Genomic DNA, 25,377 nt, shown 5'->3' with positions numbered 1-25,377 from the left:
AAAGATTTTACACTTTTTGAAACAGTTCAGATATATGGCTGCTTAGTTCACGCTTTTTGGACTTTTGTCTATTCTTCAGTATTAACTGTAAAAACAGCGCAGGCCGGTACAAAATTAGTTCAAAACGAAAACGAAACCTGCAGACTGTAGCCGAAAAATTGAACGCTACTATCAAGATGCCAGAACAAAAATTACCGAAGCAACTTTATTTGTGCTGTTTCACCACCACTTTTGCTGTAGCGAAATAAAGTATGTCCAGCATAGATACAAATAGTCTTTTCCGGCCAGATTTTGGAAAAAAAGTTAATACCTAATTAACGGCCTAGCGAAATGGTGCCAGCACTGCAGCCACTGAAGTACATTCAATATGTCTAAAAGCGAAGTCCTTCCAGCAAGATTTTAAACGATTAAGTGAGGGCTTTGCTAACCCCAGATGTAAGCATCCTCTGTTTTACTTGGCGTTCCCGCAGCCAGGTATTACCGCAAAGCAGTGTGCTGCGAAACAAGCCACAGACACACAAGGAAGCAGTAATTTAGGATAGTCTGCGCCGAACAGTTTCTTGTTCCGCACTAAAGCTCTCCCCAATGATTTCTTGTTCCGCACTAAAGCTCTCCCCAATGATCCCACAGCAGGGAAAATCCATCCAGGCTAGCTAGCGCAAGTGCTACAGTAAACTGCCACGTCACTTCATTTTTTTTTTCGGTTTTATCCTTGCTATTTCAAACTTCAAGAATCAGAGGGAAGATCTGACGCGTACGCCATCGCTGCCCGCCAAAACGAAGAGCTGCGCACTAGAGCAGGTCGTCGGGTGGGAACACCGTTGGGTAAGACTCCTTGGGATAGACAACCGCTTCTTCCTGCGGCTGGATACCGGCTTCAAGCTCGGACCCCGCGGCGCCTCCCAGATCTTGCGGACGAGCGTCCGAAGGACCACCAGCGGCACCACCAGCGATGATGCCCTCTGTTTCCTCGGAAGCCGCAGGAATGGCGGGCTGCTCTGTTTCCAAGGGATGATCCGTGGGTGGCAGCCCATCAATGGCGGCCGCGAAGTTAACCCCCGTTCGGTTCTTCAGACACACGAAGTCAACGTGCCGGCTCTTGGCCTCTTCCTTCTCCCAGGACATCCTCAGGAAGGGACGCTGAACGTAGTTGTAGATCACGTCGACCCGGCCTCCCGGTCGGGGCTTCACCTTATCCTTGCTCGTTGGGTAGCCTTCAATGCCCAGCCAGATTTTCTTCATGCCACGCTCCTTGAGCACCTGCTTGGCCACTTCGCGGTTCTCGAAATACTTGAGGAAGCGGTACATGGCGGTGCTGCGGATGATCTCGCACTGCTCTTCGCCAGCCTGCGGCGGGTGCTCCTCATCCCAGTCAATGGTGTCGTCATCAAGAAGCACCACGATCTGACACTCGCGGGCCCCCCTCTTAGCGGCCGTGGCCACGCGGCAGACGATGTCTGCTTCAAGGAATTTCTCAAACTCCATGCGCGCTCCCAAATTAGCGAGCTCGTGAAGAAGGCCCCTGAGATTGTGGCACTTGACAGTCTCTGTGTTAAAGGGGATCAGAAGACAGTCGCATGCTTCGCGAAGCTCAGGTACCGTGACGCTCGGGGGGCAGCTGATCACGCCCGTCTCGTAAAAATCCAGGATGGCTCTAAAGACGGTTGCCGAAAGGCCTTCAGCTATTTCGTACTCTCCTCTCTCGTTAGGCCTTGTAAGGTTCCTCATTGAAGAGCCGAACATACGTGCCAGCATGGTGTCCGGCTGGCGCGCAAAGAGCGCTGGGTCAACGACGAACCGTGTGTCGTCTACGATGATCGTTACGCGCTCGTCCGAACCGGCCCATGAGAGCGCCGAGAACGAGCCTGGTGGGGGCACGGCGCCACTGCCAGCGCCGTCGAGGCCGCCGCCGAAGCCGCCGCCGAGGCCACCCATCGCCATGATGGTTCCGGTGCTTCCTGGATACAGCCCCGCGGCACGGAACTCTCGGCCGAGTTCGGGCCTTTACCCGAGGAACCTCCGCCTCGACCACTGCCGGACTCCGAGCGCGTCAGCAGCTGGCCCCACTGCTGCGTTCTACCGCGGGTGCAGCGCGCTCCCGCCTGTCAATTTCTTCGTCGTCCAATTTGCCCACCGGGCACGACGCTGTGCAATAGCGCAAGTAAAGCTTTCCTAGTCCCACCAAGCTCTTGCTCGGCCGTCTCGGGAGGCGCGGTTCTCTGAGGCAGTTTCACTTTAGTTAAGCTCGGTTTAGTTTATTGACATTAACAGAATTTTAAATAATCTCTACCATGTTTCGAGGGGCTAGAAAGAAAAGAGTGTGCTGGTCTCAAGAGGGATGAGCTTCTTATACTTAGCCTTCTGGACTTGGCACTTCTCAAGATGTTATAGACGGGAGAGTCAGAAGTTCTCATGGCCGTTTCTAGCTTCTTGGCTAATCCCTTGTGAGGCCACGTACGATCCCATGACCAATGCTGATACTGGGACGGGGTTCACGCCATCTCATCTTCAGCTAAACTGGGAAGTTCACTTATAATTAAAATTAATCATTTTCTTGGTGTCCGATACATATAAATTTTACCACCGCCAACAATTTCTAGCTAATTGTCTGATTCCCTGATTACAGCTAATGCTGTGAGATTGGGGACGTTGATTACTATGGCCAGCATTTTCATCATTATGGCTCAGCACCTCGAGTTGATTTTTTTTTTCTAAAATTTTGATGACCAGGCAATTCAGATACGGGGGTTGAAGCTCCCCTTTATTCCGAGTTGCTTGATCGACGCTGGCTACCATCCCTAAGCGTAGAATTCACTTAGACAGGGCCGTATCCCCAACTATTTTTCGGAGGGAGGGTTATGGGTAATGGGAAGGGAGGAGTTTTGCCAAAAGGAACACTAACACTCACTTATGCGGTGCCTGGAAAAATTTGGGGAAGTAGGGGGCAACAAACACCCCCCTCCCCCAAGTTTTTCCAGGCGGCGCATAAGTAAGCGGGGGTGGGGGGGGGGGGGGGGGGGGGGCAACAATCCCCCCTCCCCATTCCTGCCACGTTCCTGCACTTACATGTACATAAATCACACAAAGGAGAGGAGAATACAGCTGCACCGCTAGCTGAATTGGTGAAGCATCGGACGTGTAAACCGAAGGTTGTTGGTTCGGATCCCCCCTGGTGGGAAAATTCCACTTTCTTTCTTCGCCACAAATTTCTAAGCCCCTTTTGAAAAAAAAAAAAACAAAAAAAAAAACAGTCAAACTGCTTCCCCTGTGCCCGTCTTGGCTTGTCGGACTGCTGGCATTCTTTCCGCGAGTCCCTCATTCCCAATCATAATAAGACACATGCACAGCGAGTGTATCTCAACTAAAAGTCTTTTATTGTGTGTCACAAGTAGCATTGGAGGGTTCCGCACCTGTCGACTGCTCTTGACACGTCGTGTATACACTCCCGACTTACGACCATCGTGTAACTAAAGGTCCCCGTCACCCCGATCTGCTTCGGCGGCGCTGGCTGCCATCCTGTGACGTCTCCCATAGACTGCAAACCGATCCTGCGCTATTCGAATCCATTCTCTGCCACCAACGTTTCTTACATCAATCCTCTATCGAGTTTTGGGTCTGCTGCTTCTACAGTCCCGTCTCTCGGCAACCCATGAGAAACGGGATGGCGGGAACGTGGCGGTCCACTGTAGGTTTTCAGTTCGTTGCGTAACAGGTCTACCCACCACCGCACCAGAAGCTTACCCGAGAAGAGGATGTAGCCTGGCGGCAACTACAGACAACACATACCCCCACCTTAGCTTCCTGCACATCATTCACCCCACAATATATCCACCAACATGCCCACACTGCAGCGAACATCCAACACTGTACCACACCACGTGGGCTTGCCAGAACACACCAGCAGCCCCCATTATTCACACTTCCACCCTCGAGCAGTGGGAGGCGGTGCTGTGCAGTTCGGACCCTGAGGACCGGCGACAGTTGGTGGACCGGGCACGCAGGACCGCAGCCGCCGCAGGGGCCCTGGACTGAGGGCTTCTCCCGCTTTAAAGTGCAAATCTCTTGAACAAATGTTTTACCACCCTCACCACCACCAGTTCAACTTCTCCCGTTTCTCTCAAATTGAGCTAGAATGTCCCCAACCAAGTTTGCTCCCCAGTCCAAACGCTCGTTTCACATCCTCAAGCGATCATTGTTTGCGTAGTTTGAGTTTATTTATTTTGTCGAAATGGTACATAAAAATAGGCAAGAAAGGGTTGGACCAATAGCCGAAGCTAGTGGAGGCCTATATACAAGTGCGTTGGCGGCAGAACAAATACAAACACAAGCTTTACACGAGTACATTTAAATCGAGTAAATACACATCAGCATAAACAGACATACACTCATACACAAACTTTCTTTTTACGCACACATACATACAAAATACACACATTTTTATAATCGCACATATACTTAAATTTACCCATGTACACATGGAATTGCACGTGAATATGCTAGTATACACACACCCATTGTATCTGTATGAGTATACACATCGCATACTGGATACATATACCCAAAAGCACAGCACTGAGTTGCAAGCGGTGCACTGCAATGAGGGGAAATACTTCCCATGATATTTCGCAGATACGCATACAGGGATAGCAATCACTTTTTAAAGTTTGCTTAGAAAAAATCTTTTTATAGTTAACCCAAAATTACTAGATACTTTTCGTCGTATCGTAAGGAATCGTATTCCTTGTTTTCGCTATGGAGACAGGTTGCTTCGTTGGACCAACCTAATTTTTTTAGGTATGATTAGTGGATCCCTAGGTTCCTGTCCCATAAGTCACTGCCCGCAATTCACTATACTGTGGAAAGAAATTCAGAAGTGGTGTCCCGTTAAACGAGCGGCGGGTATTGGAGGGTATACCCTCCAACTCCGTATATACGGAGTTCCTTCTGGCAACCAGCAGCAGGCATTTTCCCTTTCCGAACTGAGGAGCGCTTCCCTGCTAGCGCCAATCCCCTGCCATCTTCAGTATTCGTTCCCGTGAACGGCGCCCATAAAGGTGATGCAAGTGAAAGGGATGCTCAAGAACTGCCGTCGTTGTGCAACAGGCTAAACATATAGGACTGTTGCAGCTTAGTTCGTGACAGTGAGGCGTAAACCTTCGATGTCTTGACAGTGAAATATGCGATGCCATCCCGTGCGAGAGTGCCTCACAAAGTACCACTCCTGACGAAACGCCTAATGAGGGACAAGTGACGATGCCTCCAAGCAGAACTCAGGTCAAATCGGCTCTTGGCATCACCAGAACAGCACTGCCCACTCGAGAGACACAACGGGTTAACTGCCAAGCCTTCGCTTACATTGAGACGCTTTGAATAGCGCCTGATCAAGCATCTGCGCTGTGCTAGTCTGGTAAGTACTGTTACCTCGCCTAATTTTGCCAGAATATAAATTTCCATGGATCTTCTCCGTGATTTTGGTTCTCTTATCAAGTGGCTCGTCATGTTATCCCCTTCGGTTTTCAGTGCGGATCTCTGCCCATAACAATCTTCATCTTCGTTGCTGTCCAGCTACCGCCCTTGGTTAATGCTTATACAATCCTTGTTGTAGGCACAAATGTCACTGTTTTTGTGTTTCTGTTAATGAATTGTGACAATTCCGCCCATTCCCTGTGTTCCTTCGTTCCTAACTCTTTCATAATCATGTGTTTCTCAATTACTTCCGTCGTTTTATGAGATTCTTTACCAGCTTGTTGTCTTGGTCCTCGCCCTCCTACATATTCTGCTGAATTCGTGATTATTTCAATTAGATTAACTATTGAGCATGCCACGCTTTCTTCTTTTTCGGTTAAGGTCGCGAATTTATTTTGTAGCGTTCGAAACCACCACGCTGTGTTCCTTCGTTTCATTCTTTTCACCAGTTTTGTCCTTTCCCTTACATCTATAGCCTAACTGTGCTTCCCATTAACCCGCGATCACTGCTCTTAACCTTGGCTGTCACCTCAGTATTCCTTGCAATACCTTGATTGGCAATTAAAATGAGGCCGTTTTTATATTCAGTTTTACAGTTTCGGTTTTTCCATGTCAGTTCCTGGTCACGCGTTTTCAGAAAGGTGCGTTCATTATCCCCTGGTGATTTTCCTCCGCAATCCCGGCGAGCACATGACTTAGCTATTGCCACTACCTGTTCCGAAGTTCTCTGCTGCGTGTTCGTCTATCTGCTTCACTCGTAGTGATTCGCCCAACACCAGCGTATAGTCTTATTTACCTTATTTATTGTCGATGGTGCAACCTCGTAGAAACTGTCAACAGCTTCATCTACATCGCTAGATGTCTGTGTATAGTCTTGCACTACCTAGAACTTGCACCTTCTATTAATTGTTGCCAGGCTCGACTTCCATACCCAGAGATTCTTTGCTGACCCGACTACTGTCTTGGTGAGGTGCTCTAGAGCTGCTGTCGGGGAGCCTGTGAGTTCAGTTTTTGGTTCAGAGGGTGGCTGCACCAGGGTTTTCAGATTCTTTTCTCGTGAGAGAGTTCGATTTGTGTGCTATCACTTCTGTGCACTTAAAATTGCACATTTAAAAACACTTAGAAACGTACATCTTCTTGGAGAACAGCGCGAACTAACAGGGACACAAATAAGAAAGAAGTGAACAGGACAAGCGCTGACTTACAACTCGATTTATTGGAAAAGACGTAACTACTTATACATACACAGAATCCTCCTCCCCCACGCCACGTGCCCACAGCAGCCAATGACATACTAACACGACCACAACACTCCACTGTTGACAACGCACCCTTCTTAACACTGGAACACCTTATCGCGATGACCGCTCCAAATAAACAAATTATTTTTCGTGCAGGACAACTGATGATTCACTGATACATTCACTCCCCCATTTCCTGATGTAGTATGATTCCAGCAACTCTCTAGTCCGCCTGTCTTTGTGCTTGTACAGGATATCTGTCTCACGGAAAAGCGGATAGCAACGGTGCTTACACGTGCGACAATGCTCGGCCAGACATGCATACTCATCTTTTTTAAGCGTGTTGCGATGCTCCCTTAATCGAACATTTACGCAGCGACCTGTCTGACCAACATACACTTTTGGTGGCAGCACGGTGGCAGTACGGTTTGGGGTGGACGTAGTGTTTTCTTCCCCGGTTAAATTAAACGGCGTTTGTCCGGCCGTCCAGCGGCGTGCTGAAGATGAGCTCGGAAAGAATAAAAGTGCGTGTATAGTAAATCATGTATCACCCTTTGTACCGTGCTGTGTGGCTGTTGTTTACAAGATTCCTTTATCTTGCGGAAAAGTGTATGTTGGTCAGACAGGTCCCTGCGTAAATGTTGGATTAATGGATCATCGCAACACGCTTAAAAAAGATGAGTATGCATGTCTGGCCGAGCATTGTCGCACGTGTAAGCACCGTTGCTATCCGCTTTTCCGTGAGACAGATATCCTGTACAAGCACAAAGACAGGCGGACTAGAGAGTTGCTGGAATCATACTACATCAGGAAATGGGGGAGTGAATGTATCAGTGAATCATCAGTTGTCCTGCACGAAAAATAATTTGTTTATTTGGAGCGGTCGTCGCGATAAGGTGTTCCAGTGTTAAGAAGGGTGCGTTGTCAACAGTGGACTGTTGTGGTCGTGTTAGTATGTCATTGGCTGCTGTGGGCACGTGACGTGGGGGAGGAGGATTCTGTGTATGTATAAGTAGTCACGTCTTTTCCAATAAATCGAGTTGTAAGTCAGCGCTTGTCCTGTTCACTTCTTTCTTATTTGTGTCCCTGTTAGTTCGCGCTGTTCTCCGAGATGCCAGTACACCAACTCGCCCAACTCGCCACCTTGCTACAGTTAGAAACGTACACTTGACGCACTTAAAAGTACACACTGCAAGGAATTAACCGCTTTTTTGAAGCCAAGATTTTGCTTTATCTTCTTAACAGCACATCGCACGGGCAAAGAGGCCTCGTTCTTCCACGAGTAATCTTTACGGCGTGTGCATATACCTCGCATACAAGATCGTTGTGCTCTAGGCAGAAGAAAAACATTCTTGCCACAGGTCGTGGGAAAACGTCCCAGCAAAATTTGGCGCACAAGCTAGCGGAAGGCTGCATGCAGTAGTGTTTGGTCTGCCATCTTCGCCGAGCTGCTTCATTTCGATGCGCCTTGGCGTTGGATTATCGACGGATGCTGTATACATTTGCGCACGCGGAGTCATCCATCGCGGTGGTATAGACGGCATGGCCGCTCCTGGGGCTGCGGAGGCTCCGGGCACGCCGCCTAATGATTGCGCAAGGCCGGCGCAGCTGCGGGCGGAGTCGTGTCGAGGCGGTGCCGGCCGATAGGGAGCCGCTGACCAAGACGCATACGGACGCACTGGGCGTCGATAAATCTGCTACATCGGGACGCGCGGCATAGCGATGGCTGGCCGACCGGTAGCTGGTGGCCGCCGGAAGGCGTGGACGGGCAGCGCGCGCGTCCTCGGTAAGCGCGCGCGCACGCATATGCATGGCCCGTGTGCGGCTCCCCGTGGCGCATTCTGAAGCCGGTCCGCTGTGACTCACACCTCCCGCAGCCCCGCTCCCTGGCCAACCAGATATGTCCATTAATCAGCTGCCGGATCGCAATTTGCGCCAAGCACCTGCGACTGGTCATTAGAAAGCTGGCCACATCACCTGCACGCACGGACCTTAGGGACGGGCCCGACGCCGATCGACCGACACCGCCCCCGTGTCTTTCGCTGAAGCAAACTTCGCGGGCACTTTACATCTTCGCCGCTGTTGACAGACGTACCGCTTCGCGTTTTCATGCAAACGCTGGACTCTGAAACTCTACCGGAATTCGAAGCCGTTTATATTTGACGGATGACCCGCCGCGGTGGTTCAGGCGTTCTGCCGCTGAGCCCAAGAACGCGGGTTTGATCCCGGCGGTCTGATGTAGCGGAAAACACAAACGCCTGTGTGCCGAAATTTCGACGCACGCTAAGGATCTCAAGGGAGTCGAAATTAACCCGTACCCCTCCACAGTGCTCCACGCCACGCATCCCACCTTCAAAATCCGCCCCCCACCCAGCACAATATACCACATGGTATGAGGAGTGCTCACAAAACTTCATCCTCAAACCGTATACGGGTACTGACCACCTAGACCTTCTGTTCGGCCAGCGCCACGTGGTACCACTCCAGGGGCGGTATTCTCGAGTTTTGTCCCTTTTGCGTCCCTTTCAAAAGTGTCCCTTTTGGCGAGCCCTGATTGACTAAAAGCAAACAACCGGAAGTGACGTAACGCAAGCGCAACAAACCTACTGCCAACGCCCACTGCTTAACCGGAAGTGCGTCACGATAAAAGGGACTCAAAAGGGACGTTTTCAAAAGGGACAGTTACCAGAATACCGCCCCAGAGCAAACGCAGCCAGCGAGGGTTTTCCGCTCTAACGAAGACCCGGCCCCTAACATCAGTACCCGAAGCTCCTCTTCAAGAGAGCTTTTTCAAGCAACCAAGCAAATACATGGCACACTGGAAACAGAATAATTAAAAATATGCTTCAGCTTGTGTGTGCTATGTTTAAACAAGGGGCGACATTGACGAAAAAAAAAGCAGTCAAAGATCACAAATGCCCTTGTACTCGCATTTCCCCGATTAGAGTGGACTACACCCGTTATTTGCAGGTATACTTTATTTGTTTTGGAATTTATCGGCAGTTTAGGTACAGTAGACAATACATTTTCGGAAACAATTTAAACTTGCATTGTTTTACATTTAGGATCAAGAAAGGAAACACGAGCGTTAAATCGGCTCTCATACAAAAAATATAATACCTCTGAGCTTTTCGTGAAAGCAAAAGAAAAAAAAAAACCGACAAAACACCAGTGAATCAAAGAAACTTATATGAACAGGAGCCTTTGCAGTGACATCCGTAAAGAAAAAGTCACCTTTCGTGTGCGGGTGCTTCTTTTATGCACAGCGTTTTTATAGCGATCATAACGAAAAAGTATAGAAATGTAAATCTGCACCTGCTTATAAAACGAATAAGGTAATGTATTATTTCTGGCTTACCTTTCCTTTTGCTTTTCTTAGCTAAGCGGTTGCGGGCTATGCAACTTATTCGGTCGTAATCGGTGCATCCGTATGTATCCCCTACCCGGCCTATGTAACAGTTGTCACTTATCCCGCATATGCGCGCACACCTGGGCGCGGTGGGCGCGTGCTCCGCGCGTCCTATGTAAACTCTGGCCCCTCTGTTGTCGTAGCATGCGTGTCCTGCTCAAGTACCCGGCGGGCCGTATATATACGTGCGCCAGGCCCCGACTCCCGGATGAGTTCGAGTAGCGCTGGCTCTCTTCGCCCCGTGTTATGCCTCCTAATCCTCCTTCTCAACAGTCGGGCTGTACAAGCAACTCAGTGTCCGCGCCGCAGCCTGCTCCATTGTCCCGACCGTGCGTGCATGTGTTTGCCACTCAGGAAACGTGGCACGTGTCACGTGTAGAGGTACGTACCTTATACTGCTGGAGTATACTGGCAAGTGTGTGCATGGTCAAAGCAAAGCCGTTTAAGAATATTGGAGTCAAAGAAGAAGGTGTTACGCTCTTTGGTATAACGTGAGAAACAGAGACGTCTGCTGCCTCCTCCCAACCGAGGATGCAGTTCCGCGCTTTCTCGCATCACATTGCACGCGTTGGAGATTTTGGATTTAATACGGCAATTGCATGGAGTTGTGCGACTGAGGAAAACTGTTTCACAGAACTCCCCCCCATCCATTCTATGCTTCGTCAGGAAAGTATTCACTTCGCGTTTATTAGACTTTATTTTTCGAAGAATTCCGTGCCGTTGTGAAATACAGTGTTGAGAAAGGGACGAGCCACCGAGACCCATCCTGATGAGTGCTTTAATGGAAAAAAATATGATGATGTGCACGAGGGAGGCGAGGCGTCTTCTTGTTCAACATCTGCTACTTTATGGACTCAAGAACACATTCTTTGCAGTCATTGTTGCGTTCGGAAAAAGCAGGCCTGGACCACTGTGCCTCGATTCAACACAATACCGAATTTTGTGACCGGCTTCTTGAAAGCTGAATGGTTACTATACGCCTATGCCAAGATAAACAACTGCAACTGCTGGATACGCGCATTTTGTGCACCTGGTATCAAGCTGTGACCAAGTGCAAGAGAAAAAGAGAATCGAATCGCGCGCTGTCGTGAGATGATGATTAACGGGGCGGCAGAACGGACGGTGCAGTGATGATGATTACTGTGAGTTTGAAAAATGAGGCTTTTTTTTTTCTCGATATAAACCAGATTCACAAACCGAAACTAATTGAGTTAAAACTGCAGTCACAAGAAAAACCCGGCAAATTTCCCCAAAAAAGAGGTAGCAAGGAAATAGGTGAGATAATGCCTTGCAAACGTGTACGCAGATCGTAATTCGTATCGCTAATGAGCGAGATCCTGCTGTTTCGCGGATCAAAATGAGCCAAATCCATTCGCCCAATAGGAGTTTGCGTTTGGTTTGACTGTTCGGACTGTCTCGTGGGTGTTTACGGAAGTTTTTTTTCTGTTTTTTATTCGCTTTTCGGAGCTGGCTTATCGTGAATTCAGACGGCAATTACGAGATCGGAGTTGGCGGGGCCTTATCCCCAGCAGTAACCCACGCTTGGCCTGCCCGTTATCATGCACCGTTTGCGGACACCTGTCCCTTTTGTACGGTCCCTGCGTCCGAAGTCGACACGAGCCACCTTCTGTGGACCTGCGCTGCCCTTCAAACCTCTCGCCTGCAACACCTCCGGCGCACAGGGCTCCATCCTGGGAGACCCCCTGATCTAGAGCGGTGGATATGGGGCCCTCAATGCCGGTCTCTGCTGACGTTTCTGCGTGAAACCAATGAGATGTTGTAAATATAACTGTTATGTCGTAAGGCAAACTCTCGCAAAAAAAAAAAAAAAGATCGGTGAAAAAGATCTGTCGCCAGGCGTCGACGACAAAGTAAACGGAAGAAGAATGAACAAAATAAAACGTAGAGAAGTGAAACAATGATTTCTCCCGAGTCGTCTCCCCCGTCCCTACAGCGTAACTCTGATTTTACTCCCATATTTACCTTTTCATTACTAGCCGCCGCTTACAAGCTCTGGAAAATCTCTCTCTCTCTCTCTTCCCCCCCCCCTCCCCTCTGAGGGTACGAAGCACTTCATTAAGGTGGAGAAGGAGATATAAGCAGCATTCTTGTGAAGCGTTTTGGAAAGTCATGGCAAGGCAATAAAGAGCTTGCTTACTTCATGAGTGCTTTCAGGCGTGCCCAAGAAAATTATCCTAGGTAAGAACTCGAAGAAAAGAGATGCTAATGGCGCCAAGGAGACTCGCCTTCTTTTCATGTATAGTTCTACTGTTCTTGAAGCCCTGTTGCATATGTGTAATGCCTTTTCCGCCAAAACGCCATCTCACCATTCTTCAAAGTCAATTTAAATAACGTTTTCATCAGAATGTCTCGTAAACTTGAGTGTTTCAATTCAATACGAGCTAAATTCAAACTTATCACCTCGATATTGCTCAAATTCATGGGATAATTTTTAAATACTTGTGGCCATAAACTTCCCCTAGCTGACATGTAAAATAAATCGTGTAATAGCTTTGACAGCGTTGAATTTAGGTCTGGTAACAAACTTCCGCATTTTTCTCAATTTCGCTTTAGGTAAATTTGGCTCATTAAAAAAAAAAAAAAAAGAACGCCTCAAAGCACTTACCCCACGGCGTGGAAGAAGAAAGATTTTCGGGAGAAGAAGCAGAGGAGATAAAATGTAGTTTAATTTAAATTTTCATTCACTTTCATGTTTCGTGTATTCCACGTGCTTACTTCTAATGCATTCCTTTTTTCTAAACGCAGTGTGTAGAGTGCCGTACGACGGAACTCTGCAGTTCCGCGCAGCAGCCATGGCTAGAGTGCCGTTCGACGGCATTTAAGTAGTGATTTAATTACGACGAGAGTCCACAAATTTAAACTGCTTGCTCAAAGCAGGGCAGCGGTGTTTAATGGCATCAACCACCCGGTCTGGACAGGCAATAAAAGAAAAGCCGTTGTGGTATATAGAGGTTCTCTTTTATCTTCCTTTTCTAGTAAGGGCGGTGGTTCTAGTCCAGCTCCTGCCTCCTTTATTTTAGATGTGCCTGCATCTCATTTACTCGCCTTGTCCCTCCATACGGCGTTGTCCGCACCCCCCCCCCCCCCCCTACACTATAAAAAAAAAAATTACACCATCTTCCCGTGGGGAACCCTGATGAGGATGCGAAGCATCGTGGCGGTTCCGTGTGGTTCCATTGTGTTGCCGTTATGTTGAGTGATCTGGTTTTTACTAGCGCCAGAGGGAATTCCGCGTCCGGGTCCACACCGGTGGCAAAAACACGCAAGTGCTGTTGTGTTACGGTGAGTAGGCGGTGGTTCTCGAGGCGCCGAAACTCGTCCATCATGCTCTTGTCGATGTTGTCTCTGTGGTAGAATCGGTAGTCTCCGTTAGCTTTGGTGAGGTAAAGGTTGTTGACATTGGTGCACCGGCTGAGAGCAATGTACACGCCCTCCTCTTCGCAGCTTTGTCTTCTCGTTCTTCTTCTTCTTCGGCGGTTCCCCTACGGGAAGATGACGACGGTGGTTGAACGCGAACCTATCTCGTGATGGATTCTTTGGTCGGCCAATCCCTAGGGGCATCCTGCCACAATCAGCATCAGAGGCGCTGCGGACGGGGCTGGTTGAGCTGCAAGGCGCGTGGCGCTTCCCGCCACAGCTTTCCCACGGGAAATTCAGCATCCCCCTCTAAAGTTTTCAGTTCGTCATTTCCGTTGACGTTCAGCTTCGCGTGCCTTTCGTTGTATCAGTAGCTTCTTGACGTAGTTTGAATGAGTCAAGGACATAAGGCGCGTTCGTAGCACTTGCTCCTGTCCCGGATTTGTAGCGTAGTGGGAAGAGCACCGCGTACCTCCCGTTGCGGCCAGAGAGTCGTGGGATCGAAACCGGGCGCCGCGAACTATTTCTTTTTTTTATAGTGTAGTATCACGGAGCTCTGGGTGTAAGGAGGAGAGTTGCGCATGCGCAGTGAGCGTGTGGACGGCGCCGCCATCAAGGACGCAGGACAAGGCGAGCCTAAGAAATGCTCCGCATTTAAAATAATAGTTAGCGGCGCCCGGTTTCGATCCCACGACCCTGTGGGCGGAACGCGAGGTACATGGTGCTCTTCCCACAGCGCCACAAAACCGAGACAGAATCAAATGCTACGGACCCGCCGCGGTGGCTCAGTGGCTAAGGCGTTGCGCTGCTGAGCACGAGGTCGCGGGTTCGATTCCCGGCCGCGGCGGCCGCTTTTCTGATGGAGGCGAAAAGCAAAAACGCCCGTGTGTACGAGATTTTGGCGCACGTTAAAGATCCCCAGGTGGTCAAAATTAATCCGGAGCCCTCCACTACGGCGCGCCTCATCGCCTGCGTTGCGTCGGCGCGTTAAACCCCAACAATCAATCAATCAAATGCTACGAACGCGCCTTATATCCTTGACTCATTCAAACTACGTCAAGATGCTACTGATACAACGCATGATGGGGCAATGATTAACACTTGCAATAAAAGAAAAGAAGCTCCCACTTACAGCAACTGATGGAGTAAAGGTCGTTGCGACAGCGAAGCCCCAAGCATACCACTTAGAGAGATTGACCAAGACTGGCCAATAAAACATAATATTAATAATAAAACATAATAATCATACGCGTTCCCGACACGTTTCACCCGATTTCAGAATCAATCCAACGGAAACACCAAGTGAACCCCACTATGCGCCGCATCTACACAGGGTTCCCCTCGCGGGGAGGTGGGCGCAATTTTTTTTTACATCTTAAGTTTTAATTATAATTTTCGTGGCTTAGGTTGGTTATCGGTGTCTTAAATTATTTTTTTCTGTTGGTTAGGTTTTGAGGTTAGTTTACGTTACGTTACGTTAATGAAGGGCGAAGTAGTGCTGGACGCGGGAGTTTTTTCATCAAAACGCCGATGGACGTCGATTTAGTGGATTGCTGATAGTGCCGTCCGACGGCACAGCCTTTGTAAATCCAGCGTATAATATTTCCAGTTGAGCGCCATCTTCCTGGCCAATCCTCCTTATCCATTTCATAGGCACCACCACCACCGCCGGGCGGAATGCACAGTGACAGACGCTTGAGGAATCCTAGCTCGGGGCTCTGCGGCAGTCGTCTGGGTGGCCCGAACCCCTCGACACCAAGGCGCCCGTGTTGCTGCCCTGGGCCAGCTGCTTCATCGACGACTCATTGGCGCCGAGCTCCGCGACGCTCACCTTTGGTGCCTTTCAGATCCTGATCCTGAAACAACGTGCCGGCGTCGATGCTGGTGCGCCGGGTTGCCCACTCCCCGTATATCATTTCACCGTGGCCAGTGCCATTGTGCCGGATACCTGCTTCCAGCATGACGGGGCTCATTGTGACGTGCCGTGCATATTCTACTACTGGGCTGCAAGTGTAGACAAGCGCTCTTTTGCGCAGGGCCAGGCTGGTCATCTTGCGGGGATCACACGGAGTTCCCGCAAACCCTCATTCCCGCCTCAAGGGCAACTGCGCCATCGCGCACTTGAGCCAAGTCACGGGCCTGTACCCTACCGCCGTCGGGCATCAACACTGCGAGAACGCGAGGTCGTCTTGGGTTGACTCACTAGGCTGCCACTACGCCTGCGCCTAGCGTCGCGCTACCAAGACCCACAACTGTGAGCCCGTTTATTTTGTTCTGCAACATAACGTTTCTCGTGTTTGAGAACTATTGGAACTGGAACCTTTGCCTTCAGCTTTCCTTTTTTAGTGGGAAGTGTTTCGCTTTGTCTACCTTTGTTTTTTCAGGGTGCTGTTATAGACCAACCCCCCCCCCCCCCTTTTTTTTTCGGTTTTTGCGTCCGTAGGGCGAGAAAGCAGCTCATTGTCTCAGCTCCCAGGTCCCAGCTACTCTGGAGAGCACGCGCTGAGGCTGACCGCACGTGTTCTCTCGCGCTGTATTCCCACCCCTCTCCCTTCGGCCACCTGTTCGCCTCCGGCGCTTTATATTCTGATATAAGATAGCGTTCATTTTCCCCGGGAAGCTGTCTTCTCAGCAATGCATTTGTAAGCTGGCTTTTCCACACGGTCGACTGCACAGTGGAGCCTACTCACAAAGAAAGAAAAAGCGAATGCGGTGGAAGGAGACAACCGACGACGATCGGGCCGCGCTTTCTGTGCGCGATGGCGCGGTTTGAGCGGGAGTTTGTGGCCAACCAATTCGGCGTCGATAGGTGTGTGATCGTTTGTGATTTCCCGGGGAACTCAGTCCGGTCACCACGGTCACCCACCAACAGCTCCGCCGGTCATCCACCTTCGCATAGGAGGGCATTGAATTTTTCTTTGGACCTGATCGTCTCGGGGTTTTCACATATTTCTATGAATGTTTCTTATCTGCTTTCTCAAGAGACACGTAGCCTCTCTGTGTGCGTCAACAACCCGAATATACCCACCTGCTTATACCATCACACAAACTGTCGGAGAAAAATTCAAATGTCTTCAGTAAAATTTGTTTGCCAGCTAAATCTCTTCGTTCAATCGACTTTCTTGTTCACATTCATATGTTATCGACCCGCTGGTTTGATTTTCGATTAATGATATATCGGCCATTACTTGATCAAAGTTTAAGTACTATACAAACTATAAGTAAAGCAGAAGGTGGCATAGTAACTGGCGCAGATGGCATGTCACTGAAAGCCAATAGCAGTAGAGAAGAATGAACGAGTTAAGCGGTGTTTTTTTACTGCGAAAGCTGTGAAATTAACCCTCCCTCGATAAATATTCGTAAAAACTCTATATTATCGCCTCGCCGAGAGTTATATCTCGCTACGGCGCTTCAACCCCTATAAAATACCCCCCCCCCCCCGCCCTTCCTAGAAAACTGCAAGGGACAACAGACTTTCATATTTGATTGGGTTGTCGGATCGGCGCGTATCACGCGACTTCAAAGTGCCTACCACGGGTTGTGGGACGTTTACTGACATTGCCTTTTGGAAGAGCGTACAAGTCAACGTGGAGCTCCTCTGAGTAGTCTTCAACTGCCACAGGGTTATAACAATGCGACAAATAGTGCTTCCTGAAACGCGCTTTCATATACGGTAAAAGCTCGTTAATCCAAACTGCAAGGGGGCGCCACCTCAGTTGGAATTAATGAAAGTTTGAACTAACGAAAGTGAAGCACAAAAGCCGTACAATGCGATTTCGGAGCAGCAGAGCATGTCAGCGATTTAATGCTTGAAAGAGGCTGCGATTGAAACCTGCCTTTTAGCTTGAGGGCGAAAAGTAGCACTTTTTTCTCTAACGAGTGAATGTAGAGGAAGACCTCCTATTCGTGCACTCCAAAACTGTAGAAGAGACGGGTAGCATTACATCCGGTCTTTACTTCCCAGTGATGGCCACACGGGTGCTTCGTCCGCCACGTCCTCGTGGTCACTGGCAGCGACAGGTTGTAGGCTTCTGACTTCAGAGATGATGCCATCTGTCAGCACGCCCCACACCCTGAACTCGTGTCCACATCTACGTAGTCCGCAAAGGAACTCCTTCCAAAACTTCCGCTGTGTGGGTCTTGGAATGCTTACACCCGATTTAACTTCTCTCTCTGTTTTGCTCTCCTTTCAGGAGGCGACGCAGCCTCGTGTGTGTAGGCAGCGGGGCCGTTTCTCTGGCCGTGCGTCAGGCCACAAGCTGCCGGCGCGGTGTATATATATATATACACCGCGCGATATATATATATATATATATATATATATATATATATATATATATATATATATATATATATATATATATATATATATATATATATATATATATATATATATATATATATATATATATATATATATATATATATCAGGGTGTCGAACCGGAACCGAACCGACGAACCGAAAACCGCATTTTTTGCCGGACCTGAACCCGAAGCCGAACCGGAACTGAACCTAAAAAAGAAGTAACGGCTACCGGTTCATGCCGAAATGGTTCGACACTTCATTGTTGATATTGCACAGCCAATGCAATTCAGGCCTTTTTTTTCTTTCACGTACCATCAACTTCGTACCCGCTCGCGCACTTTCCCCTCCAGACAATTGAACACTATCACGTACCACCAGGGGAAATGAATGAGCACCAATGTAGCAGTGGTCTGCTGCTGCTGGAAGCGCGAGCGTAGTGCAAGCTGACCAAACGAAATGTCATTCTCGGCAGCTTCCAGGGGATATAAAACGACTTTGCCCTTCCATAGCTGCGACTTTATTGGAACAATCAGGCTGCAGGAGTGCTCCACTGCGCAACAGCGAAAGCCCACACCCGGTGTGTGCAAACTTTTTGCATTTCATAATTTGTTTAAAAGGTCCGACACCTGCAAATTGTTAATACTTGACAAGTGTGACCGCAGGAGCTGCTCAGTGGCTAAGCCGTTTGCTGCTGACCACAAGTGGCCTCGATCTCCCTTCCCCAAGACCGTTTTTCTGAAGTAGATGGTAATCGAGAACGTCCGTGTATCGAGATTTTGATCCACGTTTAATATCACCAGCTGGTTGAAATAAGTCTGCCGGCCTCCAACATAAGCTGCACCTCGGAGCAGAGATATAGCACGGGGCATCAAATGCGGCAGTTAAAAAAAATGTTGTTACACGGAAATCAACAAAAAAGAGAAGGTGAATCACGTTGTTTTAAAATATTACGCAAAAAGTAAGTAAAACCTAATAAGTAAAAAAAGCACCAAAACGTGGATATTTCTCTATACTTTTCTTTGCCCTGCATTTCACAACCAAATGTGTCATCAATGCGAAGGAAGTGAGTTCCGTGGTCAGTTTTTGAGGACAGTGGACAAGTTCCGTTTTTTACAGATCCAAATAACAACAGATATGTCAGGGAAAACTGTTAAGGTACGCACTTAATCCCTTGGCAAGAAACTGCAGCCCTCGACCTTGTTTTGGAAGCGGAAACAGAAATAAAGCAGATGACACGTGCAGAAAGGCAGGCCGGTACCTCACACTGTCCCATTCACCGAGCGATCACCTTTTCTGCTTGTTCTGCAGTTTTGTCTCTTTCAGATCTGCTTTTTTTCGAAGGTGCACTTGTAGTGACTGCCCAACTCGCTTCTTTACTTCTACTGCTACTCGTTCTGGAGGGGAGTACTGCTGTGGAAGAATTAAAGAGCGTCTACTCAAAAAAGTCCCATCTCATGCTCCGCGCGTCAAATTTCCGTTTGGTAACAGCATAATCTCTTATAAGATTCCGGAATGTAGCACACGGAATGATGGCCGAAGGTCAGGCGGTACGATGACATACTGATTGTAATGCACACATCCTGTATAGCTATCGCAAAGAGAATTGCAGTGGTCAGAGCAATAATGCAGTGACTGATCATTGACTAAAGCTTACTTTTAACAAAAGTGTGGCTAACACATTCGTTAAGGTGACAGTTAACAAATTATTAAGGGTGACCAAATAATCTAATTCATTGGTAGCATTTATGTGCCTGTTGTAGGACTTTTCTGTTTTGTTACAAATATAAAAAATGTGCGCTTGGTATTCAGCGCGGGTATTTGAACGCGCCAGTACGCAGGCCGAAATTTAAGGCTTCAAGGTTAGCATGATTGGCGATTCCATAGAAACCATTGCTATTTCAACAAAAAAGGAAGGGGGAGAAAATGTATCCCACCGTCATATCTCTTGGCGATGGCTTTATGAATAATCGCTAGGACAACATAAAGTCTGGGTGAGAAAGTAGGTGGTAAATCGTCGCCACTTCATCTGTTTTTCTAATGTCTCGTAATTGTTTAAAGTTTGCTTTGCAATTGCGCCACTGCCTTTGGGGAACAGAAGCATTTTGAATGTTTGTTTGTATATTGATTTGACTGCCGTTTTAAACTACTGAATGTTTTTTTTTTCTAATTGCAGTGATAATTCAACTCATCGAACTCGTTCGCGAACCGGTTCAAGCTTCGCGAACCGGTTCGGTACATGATTTTGTCGAACCGGAACTGAACCGGAACGAAATAATTTCGCCTGAACCAGAACCGTAATCGAACCGGTATTTTTTTGGTTCGACACCCTGATATATATATATATATATATATATATATATATATATATATATATATATATATATGTAGCGAATCACAATAGGAAATGAGGGGCTCGTTGAAATTAAGACAGAAATAAGAGTTGGCAGTCAAGAAGACCTCGGAAAGCGAAGGGGAGGATGTAGTTGCTCAAGATAAAGAATCTGGAAAATAAGAAAGTGGAGAAAAAATGCCCGCCAGGTGGGATCCGAACCCACGACCTCCAGAATACCGGTCTGGTGCGGTCTGGTCGTGGGTTCGGATCCCACCTGGCGGGCATTTTTTCTCCACTTTCTTATTTTCCAGATTCTTTATCTTGAGCAACTACATCCTCCCCTTCGCTTTCCGAGGTCTTCTTGGCTTCTTATTTCTGTCGTATATAATATATATCTTATAACGATACCGCTTATAACAATATATCGGATATAACGATGGGCAACGATTGCACCGTCCAATTTTGTATGCTTTCTATGGTAAAATAACCCGCTTATTACGATGCTCCCGAGCCGTGATATCGGATATAGCGATTGAATCCGCTTACCGCGCGCGCCGAAAATGCGAGCTGCCGCCGGCGCTGGCGCCGGCACTCCGCGGAAGCACCACGGAGGCCACGGAAGCACCCGACGATGAAGGGGTGCCACAGTTATGGTCGGCGCTTCACGAAGACGCGTCGGGTCTCGACGATTTTCTCCATGCCGACGATGGTGTAGAAACGTCCGAGTGCCTCAGTGACGAGGCGATCGTTGCGAGTGTGCGTGGTGCAGCGGACAGCGGTGAGAGCGACGACGACGACGACGCGGCTGAGCAGCCTACCCAGGTACCGTCATCGCACGAGGCCCAACGAATGATACAGTCCCTAAGGGACTTCATTTTCGCGAAGGACCTCCCGCTCAGCTATGTGGAGCAATTAGATGCTCTCGAAAAAGATGTGCGTCAGCTTCGCGTGAAGCAGTCAAAGATGACTGACTATGGCTTTTCTGCAAACGAGTAGTTGCACTACCTCACTTGCATGCTAATAAAATGTTTTGATCTGTCTTGTGGCTTTTTTTTTCTCGACCCGCTTATAACGATTATCGGTTATAACGATGGAATTTTCTTGGCACTTGGATATTGTTATAAGTGGACTAGACTGTATATATATATATATATATATATATATATATATATATATATATATATATATATATATATATATATATATATATATATATATATATATATATATATATATATATATATATATATATATATATATATATATATATATATATATATATATATATATATATATATATATATATATATATATATATATATATATGTACCACCGTAATTTTGAAAATGGGAGGTTCAAGGCGGAGTCTTGCGCACTGCATGCGGACTAGCTTAGGCAACCTGGTGACCTTTACCGTGTCTCGAAAATGCTACACTGCGTGGAAATTTTGTTTTTTCGCCTCTCTCAGGAAAACGACCACCGCTGCCGGGAATCGGACCTGCAACATTGTACTCCATAGCGCCATGCCGTAGCCACTTAGTCACCGCGCGTCGGTAAGGATGGGAGGGGAAGGAATCGCGCCAGTTACGTGAGTATCCTTTCCTTTGTGTACTTTAAGGTCTCTGTAGCTGCCAGAAAGGAGGATAACCACGAAGAAATTTAAATAGCCAAGATTAATTAATGTTTTAAATGGTCACTTTGGTGGATTAGTTTCCAAGGAAGGAAATGGTGCTGTTTTCAAATGTGGACGGGACTTTCCGGTTGCTCTCAAAAATAAGAATTTTACTCTGCGCACGGCGCTTTTCGGGCATGACAACGCAAAAAAAAAAAGATTTCTTTATACTGCGCCCACTACGCCTTAGACTACAGTTACTACGTAGCGCTGACGGAGAGGGCCTACAAGACAAAAGTAGGTGAACAACCTCAGAGAGCGAGGCGTGACTTGCGCTCGTCAAATTCACGAGATTTTGTGGCATTGCCACTCGGTGCTTTACTCTCTTAAAGTTTCGGTTTCAAAAATTACAGTTAAGCGTCGGAGCTGTGGGCTATGAGGCGCGCCGTAATAGAGGGCTCCGGATTATTTTAGATCACTTGATTTCCATGACGTGCAACAAAATCGTGACACACACTTGCGCTCTGGTTTTTCTCCTACATCAGAAAAACAGGCTTTTCCTGGTGCGAAGGCAGAAATTTAATTCTTGATATCTGTGATCACAAATATCAATTTTCCGAAAAATAACGGCGGGACGCGCTCTTTTGGCGGGACATAATTACCTTCACTTAAACCTGTGGCTAGACGTATTCTTAAGAAAATATTATTATTAGATATTATTATGATGCAACACCGAGCCCGGGCTCTAACCCCAAAATAAAATGAAGGCTGGGTAAGATTCTTCAAAATTCTCCGCGAATAAATTTTCGGCATTTGTACGATGCCGTTTGATTTTTGTCAGCACAACTATTAACAACTTAGTACCAGACCGCATGGAAAAGAAACGAGGATAGTTTAAAATACTGAGAAATCTCCCATGACACAAAAACACGAGTTAACTTGTGGGTTGAACTGCAAAACGCGCTTTCTACACCCCTTAAAAAAAGAGAAGGATATTTGAGGTTTCCTGTTCTGTTCATTGTCTTTCTTATTAGATCATCAAGTCCCTAATGACTCGTGCGTTTCGCGATCGTTTCTCTTCCCCGGCGCAAAGTATAAAAAGCGCGCACGCATGGGCGGAAACGCGCGAGCTGAGGGAAGGCTTGATGCCCCTGGCGCCCAGCCCTTGTCGCCGGCGCGTTCCATCAGGTGCGAAATTATCGGCGCACGACAGGCGCGCCCTTTTCGCGCGGACACCGGTTCCCACGCTGATGTCGCCTCGAGTGGCGTAGCTGCTTTAATAAGTTGTTTTATCTCAGTTTGATCACGTTGGGCCGTTCCACGCCAAGGCCTTTGTGGAAGCCGTCGGCGGGCCCCGCGCTAACTCGCCCATCTGTCCATCAAATCTTTTTAACTGCGCACCGGCCTTTGTGGGCCGTCCGCGTTGCAGCTCTCTGGTCTCCGCTTACAGCGGGTCGAAGCTCTCTTTCTCCTTACATCCTCTCGCCCACTCCTTCTCCGCCACCATGTCTATCTGTCTGTGCCTCCCCCCACCATTTCGTTGCTTTCGTCCTTGTCGCGACACTTTACTGAAACCGAAAATGACAACGCCGACGAGAGTGAGAGAACCGCGGCTCTCCAGCTCCACTTTTAGCCATTATTCTCTCTGTCGCCTGTGCGGCAACGCACATGCACGAATGCTGCTTCGAACACCAAATGAAAGCGGAAGATGCGCGCCTTGCCCCTCCGTGGAACCGTCCGTGGAACCGTCCCGGTGCACGTCTTGTTTCGCTGTTCTCGCTCGATCGCCTCGTTATTGTCGTCTGCCGATACCTTGGAGCCGCGGACGTAGGCACTCAGGCTGGTGTCCAGTATCAGCTCACTTAAGGCAGTGGGAGCGCCGCCGAAATCTCGTTACCCCGATCGCCGGCGCCCAATGCTTTTGCCTCCGCTCGGGTCTTTGACGGCAGGCACCGAGACGGCGAACCAGGCGCTGACATGAAGACACCGTAGCCTGGTGTCTTCGTAGCTCACAGCCTTCGCACACGTGCTGGCGTGAAAAGGAGACGAAAGAATGCTCGCGAGCAGTGTTTGGAACTACGTAAACGCGGAAAGTGAACGAAGAAAGACGCCGCCTTCTTTGGCTTTGGATCGACCGAAAACGTGTCGCCTCTTTCCACGGGAAAGAGAGAGAGAGAGGGGGGGGGGGGGGGTAAGAGACGTACGAAATCCAGGGGGAGAATTCCATCAGGTGTTTCACCGTCCGGGCAGTTGTGCGCGTCCCTCGTTGTGACCGTGCGTGTGAATTGGTGGCTCACTTGTGTGACCCGCTTCGCAGGACGTGGCGAGTGGCGTGCCGGCACCGACAAGTGGGAAATCTCTTTGGAGGGGGAGGCCCCGTCCTTGGTTCCCGGCTCGGCTGCTCGCCTCCGCGTTCGGCACTGTCCAACTTCGAGTGGCAGGCTCTGTTCCCGCGTCATTCAATGTGCGCGCGCAGACGGAAGGGAAGGGAAGGAGGCGAAAAAGAGGTTATGGAACGCGTCACCCAAGTGGGCCCCGCTCTCTTCACCCCAACTTTATTTCCCGTATACTTTTTTTTTTCTCCCGCAAGCAAAAAATTAAATGAGAGCAATATAGAGAACAGAGTTTGAGATGAATAAATGGACCTCAACGCATTTAGAACGTTTCTGAAATGCAAGTACGGAGCGGCCGAGACGTGCCGTTTTGGATTAACTTGAGGCAACCTTACAAGTCTCCCTGAAAGGGATTCGCGCAATGTCGTAGTTGTCAGCCAAAATAGGCATTATAGAAACCCTTCTGAATCGCACGTATTCTCTTTGGCAAGAATAATTTACGAGCTGAAATGCCAAAATGCCTGCATTCTCTGCTTTTGCGGCTGTCAATGGCGACATTTGCGCCACTAACTGATAGATGTACTGTTACGAACCGGATCCGCGCAGTCGGGTTTAGACTGGGTTGAATTCGCGGTCACTGTATTGAGACGCATCTTTTTAGCTCTCAAGCGTGCTGTGTGCGGGACATAAATAAAGGTTCTATGTGAGCAAGAAATGGTTTGTGCTGCAGTCGAATGCAGCCTGGGGTGTGAAAAGCGAAGGTGGCGACAGCGAGCACCAGTAATGGTAGTTATGAGGAAAAAAACGCGCAGGGCAAAATTCGGAGATATAAAGAAGCAGTAAGCTGACAGATCGTCATCGGACAGGCCGTGTATACATGATTTAGTAATGGCTTTCCTTAGTTATATGCACCCTCACAGTGAAGAAATATAAAAGGGCGTTAAATGATTGTTTCGGCGTTCATGTCTTGACGAAACAAAACCCAGCTATAGTCTGCAATGGCAGCGGTCCCTGTGAAATGAGGCATGGAATCGGCATAAGACGGGGGTGCATTCGAGAAGCACTCCTAAATTGAGATTCCCGCGAGGTGAGGAAAACTTAGCTCAGCCCAAGTGCCGCGAAAGAAATATTGAATCTGTCACGGTTAGGGGGTACACAGCGCAATTCAAAAAATAAAGAGCTAAGATATATGAGGAGGACTTTTTATAGGGAAAATTAGGAAAAGAAATGGAGTTGGACAAGGCAGGTAATAGGGCGTACAGCGCATAGACGACACTCGTAACATTGCGGGTACCGCGCG

General features: G+C 48.3%; 1 protein-coding gene across 1 annotated transcript; it reads right to left on the bottom strand.

Moving 5' to 3' along the window:
• Positions 1-792: 792 nt before the first annotated feature.
• LOC144160986 (BTB/POZ domain-containing protein KCTD20-like) lies at positions 793-15,467 on the bottom strand. The gene is made up of 4 exons (XM_077692051.1): positions 15,326-15,467; positions 6,417-6,462; positions 1,975-2,076; positions 793-1,885 (listed from the first exon to the last, which is right to left on the bottom strand). The coding sequence occupies exons 1-4, from the start codon at positions 15,465-15,467 to the stop codon at positions 793-795; spliced, it is 1,383 nt and encodes a 460-aa protein (XP_077548177.1).
• Between the last annotated feature and the right edge of the window lie 9,910 nt (positions 15,468-25,377).

This window comes from Haemaphysalis longicornis, unplaced genomic scaffold, assembly GCF_048455015.1.
Source record: "Haemaphysalis longicornis isolate Haplotype H1 unplaced genomic scaffold, Haemaphysalis longicornis Haplotype H1 scaffold_1, whole genome shotgun sequence".
Lineage (NCBI taxonomy): Eukaryota > Metazoa > Arthropoda > Arachnida > Ixodida > Ixodidae > Haemaphysalis > Haemaphysalis longicornis.
This window is presented reverse-complemented; position numbering and strand designations above follow the sequence as displayed.

What these genes read in the sequence shown, in the direction of transcription:
- LOC144160986 (XM_077692051.1), bottom strand. Translation starts at nt 15,467, where the DNA reads ATGAGCCCCGTCATGCTGGAAGCAGGTATCCGGCACAATGGCACTGGC. An exon ending in CTCACCAAGACAGTAGTCGG is followed by an intron (nt 2,077 to 6,416) that starts GTCAGCAAAGAA and finishes CACCCGCGGTAG; the next exon opens with AACGCAGCAGTGGGGCCAGC. An exon ending in TCGGCCGAGAGTTCCGTGCC is followed by an intron (nt 1,886 to 1,974) that starts GCGGGGCTGTAT and finishes CGGCGCTGGCAG; the next exon opens with TGGCGCCGTGCCCCCACCAG.